Genomic DNA, 21,981 nt, shown 5'->3' on the forward strand with positions numbered 1-21,981 from the left:
AAGCTCTAAAGAATCTAATTCTAAAACAAATTTTCTAGCCACTGTTAAGCTTCCAGCATCAAAAAATAAAGGCAAAATGTACAACTTAGATCATATCTGGTGAACAATGTGGGCACAGCCTGCTTTTTTTATTGAAACCTTCTGTGGAATATCATAAGAGAAATATCTGTTAATAAAAAGCTGCACAGCAAGAAAGAAGTAATAAGGATATTTTATCTCTTTGGCCATCTTCTAATAAAAAAATCAAAGGAATAGATGTTCATTTTAATTGACGGTAGAAAATGAATTTTATCAAGTTGAAAAGCAAATAAGTAGCACTAAAGGTAAACAACATTGCCTTGTGCACCTTGCTGACAGGTGCCGAGTGTGGCTCCTTTGGAATAGGAATTAGGTTTCTGGTCACTGTCTATTTTAATATTGAATTTCCTAGAACTCACCCCATCTCTTGTTTACAATGGCATATTTCTAAAGATGGGCACAATGCCTGACACAGACTTGGTGCTCAATAAATTATCCTTGAAGGACTAAATAAACAATACAATGCATTTATCCTTTCTAGTTGGAACGTGTCAACACAAACCCACACATAAATAAATGCGTTTCTTGCCAATTCTACTCACTATTAATCATTCACTGTTACTATCTTATTATTCACTGACAGTTTTGTGGTGGGCAAGTCTTAAGGGTGATAGAAGATGTTCTTTCTCCACCAGCCTGTTCCACTTCTTCCAGTTTCAAATTTGCTACTCTGTCTAGAGTGTTTATCTTCCTCAATAACTAACCACTAGTCATCATTCAAGTCGCAGTAGAAACACTGTTTTTCAAAGTCCTTGACCAAGATAACTTGCCAGAGCAAAGTTATCTGACCCTGCTATTGTGATCCAGAGTAGTGTTCAGAACTCTGCTTGTGATCACGGTCTCCAGATGTCCCCTGATGGAGTGTGAGCACCACGAAGTTAGAGCCAACCTTTGCCTTATTTATTGCTAGCCAAGGCTCAGCATAGTAGGTGTTCAATAAATCCCAGTGGAATAAATAGATACCTTCTCAAGCCCAGTGCCCAAAGATAGGCAAGGAACTCCAAAGCATGGGTGGAGGTAGTTCTGGCATTGATGGATAGGCAGAGGCCTAGAGTAAACAAGAATGTGCTCAGAGTGTGGTCCACAGGCCAACAGCAGTAGCATTAGGTGCAGATGGTCAGAAACACATGTTCTCAGATCCCACCCACAACCAGGATGATTTGTGCGCAAGTTCATGTTGGAAAAACACTGCTTCTCATCTGGCCACAAGATGCAGTCATCCCACCTAGGAAACTGAGGGTTCCAGTGACGGCACGGTGCAGAGGGTGGGAGGGTTGTGAGGGTGTCCTCAGAGCCCCTCTAAGGTCTCCAGTTTGCCTTGTGACAAAGACAAAGACTTCACATTACACTTATTTTTTAACTTCACAGAGTATAAGATAACTAATTCCCTCTGTGTTGGGAAGATTATTTGTTGCTGTTTTCTCCAGGTACTATTAGAACTGCCAGTTGCATATAGAAAAGCAAGTCAGTGCTTTGTGTAGTGGCTAGGATGTCCCTTGGGAGGCTCACACCCCAAATTCCAGGGCCTGGTTGGTTCAAATCCTGGCTGCTCTACTTCAACCCAGCTTCCTGCTGATATGCACCCTAGGAAGCAACAGATGATGGCTCCAGTGCTTGGAGCCCTGCCACCCACAAGGGAGATCCAGATGGAGTTTCAGGCTTGTAATTTGAGCTAGACCTAAACCTGACTTTTGTGGACACTTGGGGAGTGAATCAATGAACAGGAGATCTGCTCACTTCCATCCCTACTGCACCTCATCTCTGTCTTCCCAGTAACTAGTTAACTAAAAGGACCAGTTAGTCTGTGCATGCCCTTAGCTAACCCAGCACCACTGGAGCCAAATAGCAAAGAGACAGATTCCAAGTGGATCCCACAAGGGGCCACTCCATGTGCCCCATCTCAGCTGAAAGATGATTCATCACAGACCAGGAGATTGGGGGACAGTGACCACAGCTCAGGAGTGGCCCAAAGCTTCAGAGCCCTGTGGTCAGAGATGCACCAGGAGGATTTGACAAGCCTTCCCTGCAGAGCAGCCAAGGGGCCAGGCCTTGGGGTTCAGGCCCATGGTTTCTAGGTTGCAGGTGCTACTGGGCTCTGGGAGACATTTTGAGCAGTAGCACTGCAGGCTGGAGAACTGCTGGGCAGGAGGGAGGAGGTGCCAAGGCTCTGAGAACAGCACACTCTGAGAGCTAATAAGGAGCCAGCAAGTAGAGACTAAACATCAAGCAGGGATTTTTAAAAAAGATTTATTTATTTTTATTGGAAAATCAGATTTACAGAGAGAAGGAGAAACAGAGAGAAAGATCTTCAGTCTGCTGGTTCACCCCAAGCAACCACACTGGCAGGAGCTGAGCTGATCCGAAGGCAGAAGCTTCTTTCTGAGTTTCCCACACAGGTGCAGGCTCCCAAGACCTTGCCCCATCCTCGACTGCTTTCCCAGGCCACAAGCAGGGAGCTGGATGGGAAATGAAGCAGCCGGGACAGAATCCCAGTGGTTGCAAAATGGGGATCCATGCTGGGCCTGATTTTTTTTTAAGATTTATTTATTTATCGTTTTTATTGGAAAGCCAGAGTTTACAGAGAAAGAGAGACAGAGAAATAACTTCCACCCGCTGGTTCACTCCCCAAGTAGCTGTAACAGGTCCACTGCCTTCCCAGGGCACAAGCAGGGAGCTGGCTGGGACATGGAACAGCTGGGATAGGAACTGCCACCCATATAGGCTCTCAGCGCTTGCAAGTCAGAGGCTGCTGTGCTGGGCCCAAGCAGGGAAGATTTACAAAAGCCTATTGTGTACCAAATAATCAATCCAAGGCCCTTGCTCCTTACAAAAGGCTATCTTGTACTAAATAACAAATCCAAGGCCCTTACCCTGCAGGGAGTGGGGAAAGATGTTCCTTGATTTTTGGGAATTTCCTACATGTTGATGTCAAGCCCCAGAAAAACTTACCCCTGCCCACAGGTTGCTGGATGTAGAGCCAGCCTCCCACACAAGCTCATGTAACACCCCATGACTCCTCAGGGGACACAGGTAGTGCAAAAGTGGAGGAGGGAATAGGGAGGAATTCTTTCTTATTTTTAGCTTACCTTTCTCACTCACTACTTTCACTTTCCTCATCTGTGAAATGTGTTGCCCTGAAATTGCCCAGGAATCATACATAAAGCTCTCAGCACAGAACCTGGAACCTGGAAAGAGCTTAATTAGTATCTGTGATTTTTCGCACTGTAGCGAGGAGGCCTTGGGGCACAGCAGAAGATACCCCAATCTGTCAGTAGCCCAGCCGCCAAGCTCAACAGCACATGAGGTTGGCATATGTAAAAACACGTTGCAGAAGGTCGAGGGTAAGGAAGGCTGCTTTGAGCTCTCTGGTGACCTATGGGCCCAGGTGCCACCCCTCCTCCCCTGGGCCTGGAAGGCCGAGCTGCGGGCGGGGCCGGTGGCCGAGCTGCTCCTCCCGGCCTGTGCGTCGGCGGGCGGGCGTGGCTGAGCGTCCCAGTGGCGCCTGTCCGGCAATATAGCTGCTCGGGACGAGGCATTGGAGCGTGGGGCCAGAGCGCGGCGTGAGGGCGGGAGCGGCGACCTGGAGAGCAGAACAGCAGGCACGGGGCGGCCCGGAGTGAGGCGAGCACCATGAACAGCAAATGTGATGTGGTCGTGGTGGGGGGCGGCATTTCAGGTCAGTGGCAGCTGTGTTCCCTCCTTCCTCATGGTGCGTTCAGACAGGTGGCCGCTGCCCGGGAACGGGTGGAGGTTGGTGGGGAGGCGCTACAGGACGGCCTGGGGGAGCGCAACACGACCTTGCAGATCCTGGACTTTACGCCGTGCCCGGCAGGAATCGGTTCCCTCTGGGGTGGCTAGAGCTGATGTGGCCCTGCGCAGAAGCTGGGGGGATGGGATGTCCGCAGCTGAATGAAGCCTGTTGAAGGTCTAGGGTCAGGCTCTGAGCTAAGCTTGGAGCCTCAAGGCCTTGCTGAAAATTTTCGAAGCCAGGGGAAAGGAGCCCAGCGACTGGGCGACGTCTATTGAGGGGTGCTGCAAAAGTCACTTATTTGCTGTAACTTGACCTGTGCTTGCAGCACAACCCTGGCAGTGGCCTTGGCCAGAAGGAACGTTGAACTGCCAGACTTCTCAGAACCTCCTGATCTTCGGAGGCTCTGTGGTTATGGAAAAGGTCGCTCTGAGGTCGCAGGGGCCTTCTTAGCAAACATCTCTTTTCTTCCTTTTCTTCATTCCTCTACCCCAGATATGAAGCACGGCATGGCCAAACTGCGACTTGGCTCTTGGGCCCAGCCTCTGTATTTGGCAAGGTTAGACAGAGGCTAACACTCAGGGTCCCCTGGTGCTTAAGCAATGATTTGGTCATCTCCAAAATTTGCGGGTGTGTTATCCAAGACTCACCATCAATCCCTAGATCTCAAATAGCCCTGAAGAGCAAGGTTCAGCCTGGCACCGGGGGAGGAGGGCAGGGCTGAGACATTCTCACACTTCTGTGCCTGGTGAGGTCAACAAGCCTTCGCGTATTGGGGTGCTGACCTTGGACCTGTGCTGCCACTGCCTTGGCTGTCACCCTCCTCCCCTGTGTGTCCGATCTCAGGCTACCTCCTCTGTTCCGACTGCACTCCTCATGAGCTCGCCCTTGCCAGGCCCTGTGCCTGGCGCTGCAGGTGCACGGATAAATAAATGCAGCGGTGCTTAGGTCGGCCAAGGCTATGCATGTACAGATTGTTTTCTTCGAGTGTTTTTGTCATCTTCTCTCCTTGAGGAAGTTTTAGAAAAGCTCCTCTTAGGAAGCTCTGGTAGATCTTTTCTTACCTAATGGGTTCAGATTCTTCTAGCTTCCTCTCCATTATCTTTCTGATAAATTAATTAATTTTATGATACAGTTCCATAGGCTCAGTGATTTTACCTTCCACCCCCCCCAATTCCCCACCTCCATCAATTGCTTCTACATTATTACAATAGTATAATCCTATAAAAAAGTCACAAATCCATCATTCTGCCATTTAAGTGTATCCTGACATTGTAGGTATAGACAGTGGTAGAGAGTTCAGTATCCTATTGTCAAAATACATATAGCAGTTCCAACTAGAGACCAATGAAATAAACAAATTATAAAAGGACAAATATCATACGTTCTGTTTCATATAAGGCAACCTTCATGCAAAACACAAGATCAAGAGATATATAGGTAAACATGCATGTACATATAGTCATCTAGAGAAACAGTATAATAGAGACTATCATATTGAGAAGTGAAGATACAATGCAGTATGCATCTCTTCTCCTGAATTAAAAACACCCATTATTTTGCCCTTTCTGATGGGTACGCAAACTCTGCAGCTCATTCAGATTCTTTAGGTTAGATGCACATGAAGAGGGCATGTATGATTTTAGTTGTTTTTACAAGCATTCTCCACCCCCACCCCCAACCTCTGAGGCAACGAGCTGATGAGTAGGTCTGCCTTCTGCCTTTCTCAAAAACATTACTTAGAACAGTGCTTGTTCTAAGGCCCAGCTTCCTTCAGTTGCTTGACTGCTACATGAAGCTCACACTAGTTAGTCACAGCTAGATTGCAGGGCACAGTTCCCCACATCATTTTAGTCATTTTTTCAGACAGTAGGCAGTAGGATAGGCTGTAGTAGGGGATTAAAAAGGGAGCATGTTGTTCCTGCCTTAGATGATCTGTCAGTCCATGAAGGGCCATGGACTACTCCAGAACAATATAAGGAAGGGAAGGCGGCGCATGCCCTGAGAGGAGTTCATTCATTAGCTCATTATTTATTCATTCAATACACATTTGTTTCCTGTCCTAAAGAGAATAAAAGATGAATTATACAAGACCATTGCCCCTGGGGCCCTCACACGCCAATGCACAAGACACAGCAATCAGCAATTAATACTAATAACCCGTGATAGATGTTTTTGAACAGCGGTGAGAACTCCAAATGGACAGGGGCCATTTGGATATCTACAATATTATTCACAGGCCATGCAAAGTTATCAGACTCAAAATTAGCCTGATATAGATTTGTTGAATTTTGACTCTTCACCTGTAGTAGCCTTGGCAGAGCCAGAACTAAGTGTTTCGAGGGCCTTGTATGGCCTGCAGGCTGATTATTCCCTACCCCTGCTGTAGAAGAACATGTAAGGGTGATTTACAGAGCCTATATGAACTCTGAGAAAGTCTGGAAAAACTTCACAGAGGAGGTGACATTTGAAATCAGTGTTCATGGATGACTGTGACTTCATCAAGAGACTAGATGAAGAAAGCATTTTAAAATAAAGATTGGCTTTTATGAGATCACAAATGCATGAAAAAACCCGAAAAACTTTGGTGTGGAGAATTGGGGGAGGTACTCTAGGAGGAGACAAAACTATATATGCCAGTTTGGGTGGCTTATGGGGAGCTTTGTATGTTTTATCCAAACGATGTAACTCCTTTTGTGGTTAAAGGTTTTTGACTGAGTGACATACATATGATAGCTAGGAATGTGATGATAGTGTTGGCATAAAGAGGAAGATGAAGGAGAGAACTGGTTTGGGGTAAAGATAAGCTATCTTGAGTTGGAGGTGCTGGGAAGACACCCAGGGAGCAGTTGGAAACAAGAAGAATAAACTCGGCATACAAATGTGATGACAAAGCTTTAGTTGAAACCACAGAAGTATGTGAAAAGAAACAGTGTGCGAGTGGAGAATCTCAGAATGAGTCAATAGTCTGTTCAATGATTGAAAGTCTGCATTTGACCCTTATTTGCCGACTTGATTAATTATTAAACTGAGAACATTCTGATAATTTGCTGTCAGCAAATTTTAATCAGTGTCTATGGGACCAACCAGTGAATTGAGAGCGTATCTGGCTAATATGTAACTTTGTTGGAGCTTGATGAGTTCCACAGAGATTATAGGATAGTTTTTGTTGAACATGCATATGATACATAATTAAGGTTCTACTGGGATCTTTTCCACCCAAGAGACAGGTTGTCACTGGGGACATGCCAGCTCAAATGGCCTCAACCACAGGGAACCGGATGGCTGCCCATTGCTGCATGTTGCTTCCATCCCTAGGATTGGCTTAAGCATTTGGGTTGGTGCAACCATGGAATGGTTCTTGCTCAAGTTTCACAATAAAGGTTTTAAAGGGGGGCAACTTGAAGCAGGAATGAGAGAAAATTTTTGGGAGAGGTGATCTGGCCATGGGAGGGTGGCAGGCCCTGGTCTGTGATTCCTGGGAGAGCCAGAGCCAGTTTTTGAGATTGTATCCCATGTCTGGCAGGGTATCTATGTGTTCCCAGTGGAGTAAGCATGGCTTCAGGCTGCTGGAGCCAGCCTGAGGAGTGAACAAAAAGAGGCCTCTCAGCAGGGCCCATGAGTTGAGGTTCATGTGAGCAGAGTGCCCCTCCCTTCCCCGTGTTAATGGACATATATGCTGGATTCACACTTGGCAAGACAGGTGAACTTCCTTGGGATCCTCTAACCCATTTGAATGTTGTAAAATAAATATGCTTGAAATGTGTATATTGCAGTTGAGAAAATATGAAGATACTCCAAAGCTTTTGGAAAATAAAATTCAAAGATGACTTAATTTTGTTGCAGTACTTTTTGTATCTATGCACAATTTTTACATAAAATGTATTTTCCATGAGTTTTTTTTAAGAGAATCCCCCCTTTTTTTCTAGGCAGCATTATGGCAATGTTGAAAACAGGGTAGACTTTGGTATCAAACAGATTTACTTTTCACCAATTAGTGACTTTCTTGGAGGGGAGGGCTCTGTAGCTCAGTAGATTAAACTGCCTCTTAGAAGCCTGCATCCCACTGTGGGAGTGTTGGTTCAGGTTCTGGCTCCCCCACTTCGGATCCAGCTCTTGCTGATGCATATAGAAAGACAGCAAATGATGGCTGCCATGCACATTGGAGAGCTGGATGGAGTTCTAGGCTGCTGGTTTCAGCCTGGTCCAGTTCTGGCTGCTGTGACTAATTGGAAAGTGAGCAGGCAAATGGAAAATCTCTTGTCTGTCTGTCTGTCTGTCTCTCTCCATCTCCCTCTTTCATTGTCATTCTGCCTTTCAAATATGGAAGCATTTAAAAATATTTTTTTTTCAGAGTGTGATACACATGCATATCCTATAGTAAGTTCAGGAGAAACTGGCCTGGTCCCAGCCCCACTGTGCCCCAATCCATCCCTTTATTCTCCTCCACTGTACAGTGCAGAGTCTGAGGAACTGAGGCTCAGCTTGACCTGGGACCCTCAAGGCTCTTTGTCGGGAAGCATTTTGCAAGTCCTAGATCTGTACAGCATGATGCCTGCCATTCAGATCTGGGCCTTATTTCAATCACCTGATTCCTGTCTTAAATATAAGTAGAAAGAAGTGCATTCATAGCCAATGAAATTCTTTATTTACTAATTGTTCTGCGTCATCATTAATCATATAAAAGAAGGAACATTTCAAGTTCTGTCTCCATGCTGGGCCAGTTATTCAGAAGTTAATTTTTCACAGCAGTGCTATAAGGATTGAAAGTGAAAGCCTTGTTTTGTATTTCCCTAAGTGCACACCTATGGGGCACAGTGATGGGAGGAGTTGGTGGATAGGCACCATGGGCAGATCCTGGTGTTACTAGATTTCTGTGCTCCCAGGCCCTCATACATTCCTAGAAGTCACCAAGACAGGATCAAGGCCTGGCTTAGCCCTTCACAATGAGCACAGTTTCCTTCTCCTCTGATGGAGTATTGTGGCTCCCTGCCCTACAGGGCAGTACAAGAGCGGAGAGGTTAAGAGCAACGTGTCTGCTTAAGTTCTGCCACTGACTAGCTGTGCTACGTTTGGCAAATGTTCCCATGCCTTTACTTGCTCATTTGGAAAATAATGATAGCAATGGTATCTCTTTTAGAAAGTAGTTAGGAGGAGTGTAAAAGGAAACAGGGGCTAATGTTGTGGTGTGGCACAGAAAGCCACCACCTGCAGTGCAGGCATTCCATATGAGCACCAGTTCAAGTCCTGGCCACTTCACTTCTAATCTACCTCCTTGCTAATGTGCCTGGGAAAGAGAAGAGGATGGGCTCAAGTGTTTCAATCCCTGTCCCTACATGGGGGTTTCTTTTTCTTTCTTTCTTTCTTTCTTTCTTTCTTTCTTTCTTTCTTTCTTTCTTTCTTTCTTTCTTTCTTTCTTTCTTTCTTTCTTTTCTTCTTTCTTTCTTTCTTTCTTTCTTTCCTTCTTTCCTCTCCCTCTCTCTTCCTTTCTTCCCCTTAGGGAATATTACCCTGTTGTTGGGATGGATGCTGTTTCCACATCCTGATGTTCTTGGCTTGTGTGTATGGTGAAAGAAAATCAACAGCCACATTAAAAGGAAAAAGCTTAAAACTTTATAGTACATATATATGTGATAAATATGTCAAAAACTATAAATAACACACATTGCTAGGCAAAAATTTTTAAGACCTTTTGATGCCCAACAGATGTTAATATTAGGATTGCTTTACTGTTACTCTATTTAGCCTTTTTTCCCTGTTTGATTTTTTAAAATAAAATGTTTATTTAGTGTGTGTGTATGTGTATGACAGAGAGAGAGAGAGATCTCATCCAGTGGTTCACTATCCAAATGGGTATATAAGCTTGGACTAGCCAGGCTAAAGCCAGAAGTTAGAAACTCAATCTGGATCTCCCACATGGGTATCAGGGACTCAAGTACTTGAACTGTCACCTGCTACCTCCCAGGGTATGCATCAGCAGGAAGCTGGAGTAAGAAGTGGTGTCAGAACTTGAACCCAGATACTGCAATATGGGATGCTGCCCAAATGGGAGGCCTAGCCTGAGTTCCAGGGTCCTGACTTAGCCTGACCCAGTCCTAGTTTTGGGGGGCTTTAAGGAAGTGAGTCATTAGATGAGTAAAAGATACTTCTCTATTTGTCTCTCTTTTCCTTTTAAATACAATGAAAATAAATAATACATTAGGACAGTTTAAGAATGGTGCAAGAATTAGAAACTTTCAGGACACAGACTCTAGTTCACAAGTGATGTTTATATTTATAGGACAGCAGAGAAGCCCAGTATGGATAGTAAGTCCAGATGGCTAGATATAAGGAGCAAAAACCATAGAAGGGGGAGAGAATCAGAAAATGAGATACTGAAAAGCAGTGAGAAGTCATTTTTCTGTGGTTGGATAAAGGGAGCTCTTGAAAATTCATGCTGTTTTAGATAGGGGGAACACTTGTGTGCTTGATGGACAGGGAAGGCAGAAAATGCGTAGAAATTCAGGAATAGGTTCAGAGATGATCTGCTGGTAATAAACAGATTCTCCTTAAAACCCAAGGGTGGTTGCAAGGAAAACAGGGTGAGGAGGAGTCAAGAACAGATAAGAGAAGGAATCCAAAGACGTACTGTGAGAGTCTATCAGAAGAAGAAGCATGAACAACAGCTGCTGCTTTTCCTGTGAAATTTTTTTAAAGATTTGTTTATTTTTGTGGGAAAGGCAGATATACAGAGGGGAGGAAAGACAGAGAGGAAGATCTTCCGTCCAATGGTTCACTCCCCAAGCGGCCGGAGCTGAGCCAATCCAAAACCAGGAGCCAGGGGCTTCTGGGTCTCCCACATGGGTGCAGGGTCCCAAGGCTTTAAGCCGTCCTCGACTGCTTTCCCAGGCCACAAGCAGGGAGCTGGATGGGAAGTGGAGCTGCCGGGATTAGAACCGGCGCCCATATGGGATCCCAGCCCGTGCAAGGTGAGGACTTTAACCACTATGCTACCGTGCCGGGCCTTTCCTGTGAATTTAAAGAACAACAACACAGGCTAGCATTGTGGCATTGTGGTACCATGGCTTAAGCCACTGCCTGTGACACCAGCATCCCATATGATTGTCAGTTTGAGTCCCGGCTGTTCCACTTCCATTCCAGGTCCCTGCTAACGCACTAGGTGATGAAGCAAGTGCCACCCAAATTGGAGACTCAAGAATTCCATGCTCCTGTCTTTGGCCTGGCCTAGCCCTGCTGCTATGGCCATTTGGGGAGTGAGCAATGGTTGGCAGATCTTTCTCTCTCTCTCTAACTCTGCCTTTCAAATAAATAATTACATTTTAAAAAAGATCTTTAAAAAGTTTTCTTCCAGAGGATGATGACCCTGTTTACTAAGTGATAGCAATGTATTTTGAACACTCTTTTAAAAAAACACAAGTCAGTAGTTCATCTTATTCAATAAAAACTGTCATTGAGACCTTTTGTTTTGAGACAGAGGGAACACCGTGAATAAGTCTTCAGGTAGGTTTGATCTTTCAAATATTAGCCATTTTACCATAGTGATTGTTTAATGGCATGTTAAATGTCATATTCTAGCTAATTTTCACTTTGTATCTGAGATCAAAGCTCTTGATCTTGTGTTACCTAGATCATTTTCTGTTGCTTTTCTGGCCCCCTTATTATCAACATTGATCAGAATTGCTCAAGAGTTGTCTCACCAGATCCTTGGGCTAATGTTATTTCCTTCCAACCTAAATAATCCTGCCTGGTAAGACTCACTTGTGTAACATTTCTAACGTTGATTTTAAGTGAAATTTGGACTCCTGACCTCATCTTCCTGAGTTGGGACAACTTTCGATCCCTGTGATCTCCACTATATTTCTGCTGTAAATTGTGTTTTTATATACATACATATCTTTAATCATATCTTATTTGTGCAGTTTCCATTTTGCTATATTAAAGCAATGAACTCTTCTGAAGGGCTTTTGTCATTCCAAAAAGAGCATCATCTCCCAAAGGACATAGTGAAGAATTAATGGTGAAATTAATAAGCAGCCCAAAATACCTCAACAATTTGCAGAGGCAATCAGATTCCATCTTGGTGATTCATAGCTTGAAGAATTGTAGTTTTAGAGGGGGAGGAATAGTTTTTAATAACTTAACTTGCAGAAATAATGCATATTTATTGGGAAAATACATAAATTATAGAAGATGGTAAAAACAAAATGAAAATCATCCATAATTGAAGCCTGAAATGAAGCAAACAGTACTACGGTTGCCACCAAGATTTTCTTTATGCAACCCGTACCTGGCACTTGGTATTCTTTTCAAAATAAATAACGTTATGAAAGTTAAGCTGTGTATTAATTGCTCTTCTTTATGATCATGATAACTTTATAATATCGCTTCATATGAATGTATGACTATTTAATCAATTTCTTATTGCTGGACATGCTTTACTTCCAAATTTCTGCTATGTTAAAAAAAGCTATTTTGGGGCAGTGTTGTGGCCTAGCAAGTAAAGCCACTAAATGAATTGCCAGCATCCCATATGGGTACCAGTTTGAGCTCCCTGCTAATACACCTAGGAAAACAGCTGAGGATGGCCCAAGAGCTTAGGAGATACAGAGGTAGCTCCAGGCTCCTACCTTTGGTCTGGTCTAGCCCTGGCTGTTGCAGCCATTAGAGAGGGAGTCAACAAATACAAGATTTCACTGCCTCTATCTCTGTCTCCCTCCCTCTCTATAATTGTGCCTTTCAAATAAATATATAGGAGCCGGTGCTGTGGCTTAGTAGGCTAAGGTTCTGCCTGCAGTGCAGGCATCTCATATGGATGCCAGTTTGAGTCCCAACTGCTCCGCTTCCAATCCAGCTCCCTGCTAATGTGTCTGAGAAAGCAGTAGAGGATGGCCCAAGTACTTGGGCCTTTATATCCATGTGAGAGACCCAGAAGACGTTCCTGGCTTTGGATTGGATCAGCTCTGGCTTTTGTGATCCTTTGAAGAATGAATCATCTGCTCGAAGATCTCTCTTTTTTGTCTCTCCTTCTCTCTGTGTAACTCATCTTTCAAATAAAAATAAGTAAGACTTTAAAATACATAAATATTTTTAGAAAGCCAAATCTCCTATTTAAAAATCTGTATTATGAACCTAAATTGTTACATATAATTCTAATAACTTCCTTAGGAAATCTTTGGAAATAAATGGTACCATTCTTTGAAGGCATTTAGTAATTACTGAAAAATTGTTGCCCAGAAGAGTTTTATCAGTTTAATTTGTGGTGGTTTTAACAATGTGTTTATTTGCCACCTCAGTATGGACTGAACCAATATCCTCTTCCTCTAAGCCCTAGCATAACATGATGAAAACCACTAATCCTCATTAGTTTGTGGGCAGAGTTTATTGAAGTTAGAGGTACTGGGAATTTCAAATATTCACGTGTGTAAAACTTCAGTGGTGGCAAGTAAATTTTGCTGTCAGACACAAGCAAGCAGACTAGTTTTTGCAGTTGCTATCCTTATGCCTGGCATTATTTGCCAGGAACATATAGTTTCATGAAGCTTTTAAATGTGTTGGTTACCATTCTTTTGGGAGTCTGACATCATTATTTACATAGCTGTTGTGTTTCAGAGGAGAAAAGGAAAGAAAATAGTCCATAAGAAACCATTCGTATGATTATTTTTATAGATAAGACATGACTATAACCTTGGTCCGCAGTCGATTGGAACAGCTGATCAAACAAGTATTATATGTTTTACATTTTAATTTCCTTTCTAGTTTGCATTCAGATGCTGTGTTCAGTTTTTATTTATTTAGGTGATCCAAAGATGGTGTCAGAATAGGGCTTTTACGCTACACCAGTTGGTTAAAATCAAACAGCCCTTGTTAAACACTGCCAATAGGTGTACACAAAGCCATGCTCTTTAAAGGTATTCACTACAATGAGTTACCCTTTTTCAGGGGAGAAAACTAAGTTTGTTCACTTATTTATTCATTCAACAATCTTTGTGCAGTGCTCTAACAATTGCTTGGCTAGATATGGAAGTAGCACCGACAGGTAATGCACGCCCCATGTTTGAGGATTATACTAAAGCAGGGGGTTGCAAACATGTACAGGTGAATGCTGTGAGGGATGGTGGAGATATGTTTATCTGGTTCAGATGAAGCAGCTTTAAATGATTAGAACTTAATCTATTTTCTAACATCCATAGGGTGTTGAAATTTTAGTTCTGTTCTTTTTACCCTGGGCCCTGAAATAGCCATGTAGTGGATGTTGTAGTGGGCTGCAGGAGTCTGTTTCAGGACCAACTCAGAATGTTAGGTGCTGCTTGCCTTCTGCTGAGCTCTTCCCTGCAAATTGCCCCTGAATGATGGGAGCTGCCTCACCCAAAGGCTCCCCTCTTCTTTCCTGGGGACATGTAGCAGCCCATCAGCAGGTATGAAGGCTTGACTCCTTGTTTCAATTACGGATAACTCTGAAAGGCCATCTCCACTTCAGAGCTCCCCATGCAGACACTGAGTGGGACCATACCACATTTTAACTGCTCCCTCTGTGTGGTGCTACTTTCCTAATTTCTCTACATGTGTTGAACCTTGCTCAAGCTCTCTGTGTACACCTCTGTGTCAGAAACTGAATGCCAGAGATTCTCATCTAGACAATGATTGAACAACGTTTTAGCTCTGCACATCACAAAATAGTCTCATTGTGACATTTCAACCAATTGGAGGGAATGCTAAAAACCAGTAAGGCCTAGGAAAGTCCATCAGTTCTGAAAAACTACTCTTTAGCACATTGAGAGCCTCCTAAGCAGAGGTTGAAAGCAGAGGCTGATCGTTACACTGAGGCAGATATACTTTGGGGAATTCAACTCTTGTTTCCATTTTATGGGCTGATTTATGAGTGAGATTCAGGTTGGCTAGTGCTGGGACACAGTAAGCTATGCTGCCACCCCGAATACCTGCATCTCATATTGGAGCATCAGTTTGTGCCATAACAGCTTCAATTCTGACCCAGCTCCCTGGTGTTGTGCCTGGGAAACTTGCAGAAATTGACCTAAGTGTTTGGGCCCCTGCACCCATATAGGAAACCTGGATGAATCTCTTCGTTTGAACTTTGGCCTAGACCAGCCCTGACTGTTGTGACAATTTAGGAAGTGAACCAGCAGATGGAAGACCTCTCTCGCTCTGTCTCTCTATATCTCTCCTCTTCCCATCATTCTGGCTTCGAAATATTGGAAAATTGGATATACAGAGGAGAGGCAGAGAGAGAAAGATCTTCAGTATGCTGATTCACTTCACAAGTATCTGCAACAGCTGGAGCTGAGCTGATCTGAAGCCAAGAGCCAGGAGCTTTTTCTGTGTCTCCTATGTGGGTGCAAGCTCCCAAGGTTATGGGCCATCCCAGACTGCTTTCCCAGGACACAAGCAGGGAGCTGGATGGGAAGCGGGGCTGCTGGCACATGAACCGGCGCCCATATGGAATTCTGGCATGTGCAAGGCAAGGACTTTAGCCAGTAGGCTACTGTGCCAGGCCCAAATAAACAAAACTTTAAAAAAATAGCTAAGATTCAGGACCTTTAGTACTTATTTTTGTATATGAAAAACAGACTGGAAGAGTGGTAGAGAGAGAGGGAGAAAGAAAGAGGGAGAGAAAGAGAATTGTCCATCCACTGGTTCACTCTCTAAATAGCTGCAATAGCAGGGATTGGGCCAGGGTGAAGCTAGGATCCAAGACTCATCTATATTTCCCACTATTTGGATCACCACCTGCTTCTTTCCCAGGTGCCCTAGCAGGGGGCAGGATCAGAAGCAGAGTGAACTTGCCAGGACTGGAACTCACACTCTAATAAGGGATATGGGCGTTACAGGCAGCAGCATAACTTACTGTGTTATGCCAAGCCTAGATTCATGGTTCTAAAGAGACTAATACTGTTGATGCACAGTTTGATTCTTCCTCCTCTGGCCCTCATGCTGTATAACAGAAAGCTGTATAGCTTTCTGTAGGGGTTTTCGTGGAGACTTGAGATACTGACAATGACTTAAAAATAAATGATGGCATCCATCTAATTTTCTTGAAGATGATTCAAAAAAGCATAAGGCAAGGCAGATTCTATATAACTGAACATCATTGAAAGTTGGGGGGGGCAGCACGGACAGCGCTTTGGCCAATTCCATAGCAAAGGGACAAACAGGCAGAAATCTTGAGAATGTGTGTGTATGTGTGTGTGTGTGTGTGTGTGTGTGTGTGTGTGTGTGTGTGAGAGAGAGAGAGAGAGAGAGAGAGAGAGAGAGAGAGAGATCTCCTGTCTCTCCTTTTTCTACCAAACCGAAGCTCATGGAGCTGGTCTGTTTGGATGACAATGTCATGAACACTTTGAACATTGTGTCCTATGATTGAAAAACAAAGGAAACAGTATTTGGAGTGGTGGCGGGGAGGTGCCTGTAAAAGGAAACTGCAGGCTAGTTTTTAATCTTGTGATTCAACTCCTTACATTTACTATCTACCCGAAATCTTGGCTGGCAAAGTGCCATTCTAGTCCAGTCTGTCTGCTGGAAACCATTAATTGAATGCCTTTTTATGTGCTAGGACTGAACAGTCAACATAATTGAACGCCTTTTTATGTGCTAGGTGCTGGGAGTGAACAGCCAACAAGCAGTCCCAGCTTAATACATGCATCAGGGATAATGTGAAGTTATAGTTTCTGTGCCTAGTTTTTCTTGGGGGAGGGGTGGCTCATCCACAAAAAAGATGCACTTTTTGACATGAAAGGAGCCTCATGGTGCCTTGAAAGAGCTTACATATGGACAAATGCCAAAGGGATGCCATGATCACTTTGGTGTTGGGATCCATGTGTTCTGTCCTCTGTTAGATTTTTCAGTTGTCTTCATAGGTGTTGGTACGATTTCTGCCCATAGGAGGGCTAAGTAGAATAGCATACATTCCTTTTATGTTATCAGAAATCAGACTCTGCACAGGAGCAGTCAGTGTCTGAAAGGAAATCACATGATCTTAGTTGATAAAAGGCAAAACATCCAAAATACACTGCCTGTGTTCTGTTTTTCTTCTCTTGTTCTTTTTTTTTTCTCTGATTTCATAGAGAATGTGTCCAAGGGAAAAATGAATTTTCTGGAGATAAATGGGTCTGCCAGTCCACAATACTGAGCTGCCAGCAGACAGCGTTTAGAAATAGGGAAAAGTATAAAGAGACTGAGGTGACAGAAAGGTAGCGAAGGCAAAAGCATTACTTATGGAAAATAAAAATCAATGGGGACTTGTGCTTGCTTTATTTCTGAGATTCAGTTTGTGGGCAGAAAATGAGAAACTAATGAAAATGAAAAAGCATTTTCCCCCTTCTTACCAACATTTTTTTAAAGGTATGTTTCAGCAAGCATAGAGTCTTGAACTATGCATTCATTCCCTCTACATGTATGTCTTTGAAAGAAACTTGATTTACAGATGGACTTTTAACCTGGTTAAGACCCCCATGACCCACGTCCATGTAGCTGCATTCGGTTTCTGCCTCTAACTCCTCACTCCAGCTGCCAGCCTATTGAGACCATGGGAGGCCAATGGAGGTGCCTTAAGTAATTCGACCCCTGCCACCTATGTAACAGGACCTGGATTGAGCTCCTGCCTCCTGGATTTGACCTGGTCCTGCCCCAGCTATAGTGGACATTTGAAGAGTGAATCAGCAGATGGAAGCTTGCCCTTCCTCTCTCTTTCACCCACAAATAATGTTTAGAAGATTACTTGGGAATGAATTTAAAACTGATTTTTAAAAGAAAAAAAACATGAATTGAATTTAAATCTTGAGCATTTATATCTATATCTATATCTATATCTATATCTATATCTATATCTATATCTATGTTTTGCTGTGTGCTAAGATATTTGAATATAGGGCTTTGTAAAAAAAATGTTAGTACATGGAATTTAAAACAGTCTCCAAATGATGCATTCTCCCTATGCATTTTTTAGCATCATTTTTCAATGCTTTTGAAATATAATGGCAGAATATCTCAGTGACAATGACAATTATCTTTGTGGGTAATTTGAAAAATGAAAGCTTATTCAATCTTGCTGCTAAAATGATTGCAACTTAATGGATAAGCAAAATACACATATGAAATACAGTAACAATATTATCTACATGGTATTTCTAAAGGACCTTGGTTATAGCTCATTGTTGTCTGCATTATAAGAAAGTCAATGTTATAGTTTTTCTAAATAAATACATCCTTTCTGTAAGGCAATATGAGCGTTCCATTGGTTGGGGTGATATATACCAGAAGTGGATGCCAGTAAGAAATGACAGGGAGAAGCGCAGGTTGGGAGATCATATTTATCTCACATTGTTGCCTTCTCGGCTGCTGGCTTGCCATTTGAGGATCGTGGTACCAGGCAGGACACAGATGTTGGGATCTTCTAACCTTTGTTTATCTAATGCTGTTATCCGCATTAGTTCCTGTGAGCTAAAAGATTGTTTAGTTCCTCATGTTGTGTTTTCGTTGGCCATTCTAACACATGCCTTCTCCCTGTCGCACACATGATTCCAGTTTCCTGCCTCCCTCATAAATCTCTAGCTGGTTCTTTAATCCCCTTTGCCAGCTGTCTTCCTGTGCCCACTCCTGAATGCTTTGCCTTTAGTTTTTCCTGTCTGGGGAAATGGACCCACCTACAGGCTGATTGCCAAACCAGGAGCCTTGGCAATTGTAGCAAACATTGTAGGGGGCGCTTCCTTCGGCGCTTATTTGCACACACACAAAGACTTACAGCTTCTGTCAGCTGCAGACTATTTCCTGGTGGCTTTCTCTGCCCACAGGAGCCCCTTCGGGCTCATTTACAGGGCAGGCAGTGATGGGGATGTGGTTGCTCCCAGCCCACCAGGAGCAGCTGTCAGCCTGTGACTGACAGGACTGCAGGAATCAATCACCCAGCTTCCCTGCCTCTCAGAATAACTGAGGCATGTGCCACACTGTCTCTCAGATGTTGACACAGTTGACCCACTTGACAATGCCCCTTTTATGGGATTCCTTAGAGCACCTCCAAAAAGAGCTGGTTGGGCCAGATTTTCTTATTTCAGTGTTTTTAAACACACACACACACACACATTTGAGACACACACACACATTTGAGACACACACACACATACAGAGAGAGAGAGAGAGAGAGAGAGAGAGAGAGAGAGAACACTCCTATCTGTACTCCCCAAATACCTGGAATAGACAGGAAGGCAAAATCAGGAGCTGGAAATTCAATCCAGGTCTCCAACATGGATGGAAGAAACCCAATAAACTGAACCATCACTGCTGCCTCCCAGGGTCCCCATGTGCAGGAAATTAGTCAGAAGGTAGAGCCTCTGATACAGGAGACAGGTGTCTTGGACCAGCATCTTCATCTCTAAGGGCAAAACCCTATTCATACAGCTTGCTTTTGAATGAACTGAAACCAAGACAAATTGATCCTATGTATGTTCCTGTTTGATTTTAAGATTGTTCCTCCTAACAATATTTGAAATTTAAAAGTTCCACTTTCAGGATAAATCTCAGACCCATCAGCCTCATTGTGCTCAGGCACCTTCCCAATCAAGGGCTCCTTACACACTGCTCTGTGGTTCCCAGAGAATACTCATTACATCTCACCATTCAGTCCAACTCATGCTAGTCAGTTTGATTAATTTTATTTTTAAGATTTATTTTTATTTTTATTTGAAAGGCAGTTAGAGAGAAAGAGGGAGGAGAGAGGCAGAAATCGTCCATATGCTTGTTCACTCCTCCAAAGTCACAATGCTGAGAGCTGAGCCAGTCCAAAGCCAGGAGCCAGGAGTTTCTTATGGGTCTTCCACGTGGGTGCAGGAGCCCAAAATATTGAGTCATAATCCACTGCTTTTCCAGCAGAGCTGGATGTGAAATGGTGCATCCGTGACACAAACCAGAGCCCATATGGCATGCTGGTACTGCAGATTGAGCATTAGCCTACTACAAGATGGTGGCATCCCAGTTTGATGTATTCTTATCGGAGAAAAAGTATGCATGACATACATTGACTCTTCTAACCATGTTTTGAGAAAACGGCTCAAGAGCCGGGCCTGGTGCTTGCTAGAGCATACAGGAATCTGATCTGGGAAGATCTCAAAGTTTCTTTGGAGATCTCCTCAATCGAACTGCTGGACTCAGAACCCTAGCCAAGAAGGCACAGAAGACAGAGCAAGTCAATCAACCACCTCAGCTATCTGTTGGGCAGCCTAATACTGGGCAAATGAAGACTCTGCGATGGACTGTAACAATCAGTGGATTCTTCAATGACCTCATCGAGCTGGGAGTGGTGAGATTGGCAGTGATCCATAACTGGAGAACTATTAAAACCACTTGAGCAAGTATCTCAGAGCATGCCCCACATCTGGGACTTTGGGCGATGGGAGACTGGGTGGGGCTTCTCCCTCAATATCCCCCTTTACCTCAGATACATGAAGGAAACAATATGGACATAAAAGTCTTGCCCACTCCCCTATAACCCCTGAACCTTTGTACCGTAATTAACTATGTAAAGATTGTCAACAATAATAAAAAAAAAAAAGAAAAAAAAGAAAATCCTCAAAAGGTTCATGGAAAACTACATATTAGGGAAAAAACATGTATGGATTTCCACATTTTTTTCACTAAAACAAAGCAAAACAACAAAACACAAACCAATCTTGTAACTCAGTTTTTGCATGAACTTTCTGAAGCACCATGCAGCACAAGCATTGCAACCATTCTTTTCCAGCATTCCAAACAGAAACTGTAGCCCTTAAACATTAATTCCCTCTTCCTGTCTCTTCTCAGCTCCCGCTGACAACCATCATTTTTTTACAACCATCATTTTTTTAAAGATGTATTTGTTTTTATTGGAAAAGCAGATTTACAGAGAGAAGAACAGAGAGAAAGATCTATTTGCCACAATAGCTGGAGTGAGCCAATCCGAAACCAGGAGCCAGAAGTTTCTTCTGAGTCCCCCACATGAGTGCAGGTTTCCAAGGGCATGGGCCAGCCTTGGCTGCCTTCCGAGGCCACAAGTAAGGGGCTGGATTGGAAGTGAAGCAGCTGGGACACAGACCGGTGTCCATATAGAATCTCGGTGTCCAAAGGGGGAGAATTAACCAATTGAACCATTGCGCCAGGTTCAGCCACCATTGCTCTGTCCATCTCTGAGAATGTGGCTCTTTGGGGTCCTCATGAGTGAAGGCATCCAGTCTTTGTCCTTTGGTGTCAATTCCTGCACTCAAAGAGAACAAATTGTTAATGGAGAAAATCTTCAAATTTGCTATTCTGAAGGCACACACCATATATTTATCATCAGAAGCAAAGCAAACACAGTAGTTCACAGACAAAGATCATTATTTGAAGGCATTCTCCTCAGCCCCACCCTCCTGAGGCCACACATGGCGACAGTCTAGTTTGTAGCCTTTGTCGCGTTTTTCTGCTTTCTCGGTAATTTTTTAATGTCAATTTTATGAGGTTCCGCCTCCGCTCTACACTCATCAGTGGCCCTCTGTTATCACCAGGATGAAGTCTGGAATACTGATTACGGTCCAGACACACAGCAGACCTGACCCCTGCCTGCCTCAGTGCCTCATCTCCTGCTACTTTTTCTTCCTTTGGTTCTGTGGCCCCACTGGCCACTTTCAAGCTCTTAAATAATCTATCACAGTCCCTGGCCTTTGTACTTGGCTCTTCTCCTGTGTACAGTCTCTTCCTAGCTCTGTTCCCTCCAGCCCATCAAGTTAAATAACTGTCACTCATCCTTCTGAATTTATTTTAAAACGCTACATTAACAGGTCTCTTTGTCTGACAGCCCTATGCAGACTACATCAAGTCCCTCCATTTTACCTGTGGCACTTCCTTTTGCATCTTTTCTGTGATGCCTGTGATATCCTGGAGGGCAATCAATGGATCTATTTTCCCCTCCACCTGGCACAGTGGAAGGAGAAGACTTCAAAAATTTGTAGAAAATAAGGTACAAAATAGTTTTCAATATTCACGCATATTTTTTCCATAATATATATTTTTCACAAACCTTTTGATGATTGCTCATCTGCATGGATTTGAATTTTTTAATTCCATTTTCCAAATGTTTTGAAATACTCCTGCAGTAGGTTCACATTAAATATTGAGTAGCTCATTGCACCTTTCTTTGA

The 21,981-nt window shown here is 43.5% G+C and overlaps 1 protein-coding gene across 1 annotated transcript in view; it reads left to right on the forward strand.

Annotated features, from left to right (window-relative positions):
• The first annotated feature begins 3,538 nt into the window (after positions 1–3,538).
• MAOB (monoamine oxidase B) overlaps positions 3,539–21,981 on the forward strand; it is a 108,546-nt gene continuing 90,103 nt past the window's right edge. The window contains exon 1 of the mRNA XM_058658862.1: positions 3,539–3,754. Coding sequence (XP_058514845.1) covers positions 3,709–3,754 — 46 coding nt within the window. The 5' untranslated portion in view covers positions 3,539–3,708. The remainder of the gene's footprint in view (positions 3,755–21,981) is intronic.

This window comes from Ochotona princeps, chromosome X (genome assembly GCF_030435755.1).
Source record: "Ochotona princeps isolate mOchPri1 chromosome X, mOchPri1.hap1, whole genome shotgun sequence".
Taxonomy (NCBI): domain Eukaryota; kingdom Metazoa; phylum Chordata; class Mammalia; order Lagomorpha; family Ochotonidae; genus Ochotona; species Ochotona princeps.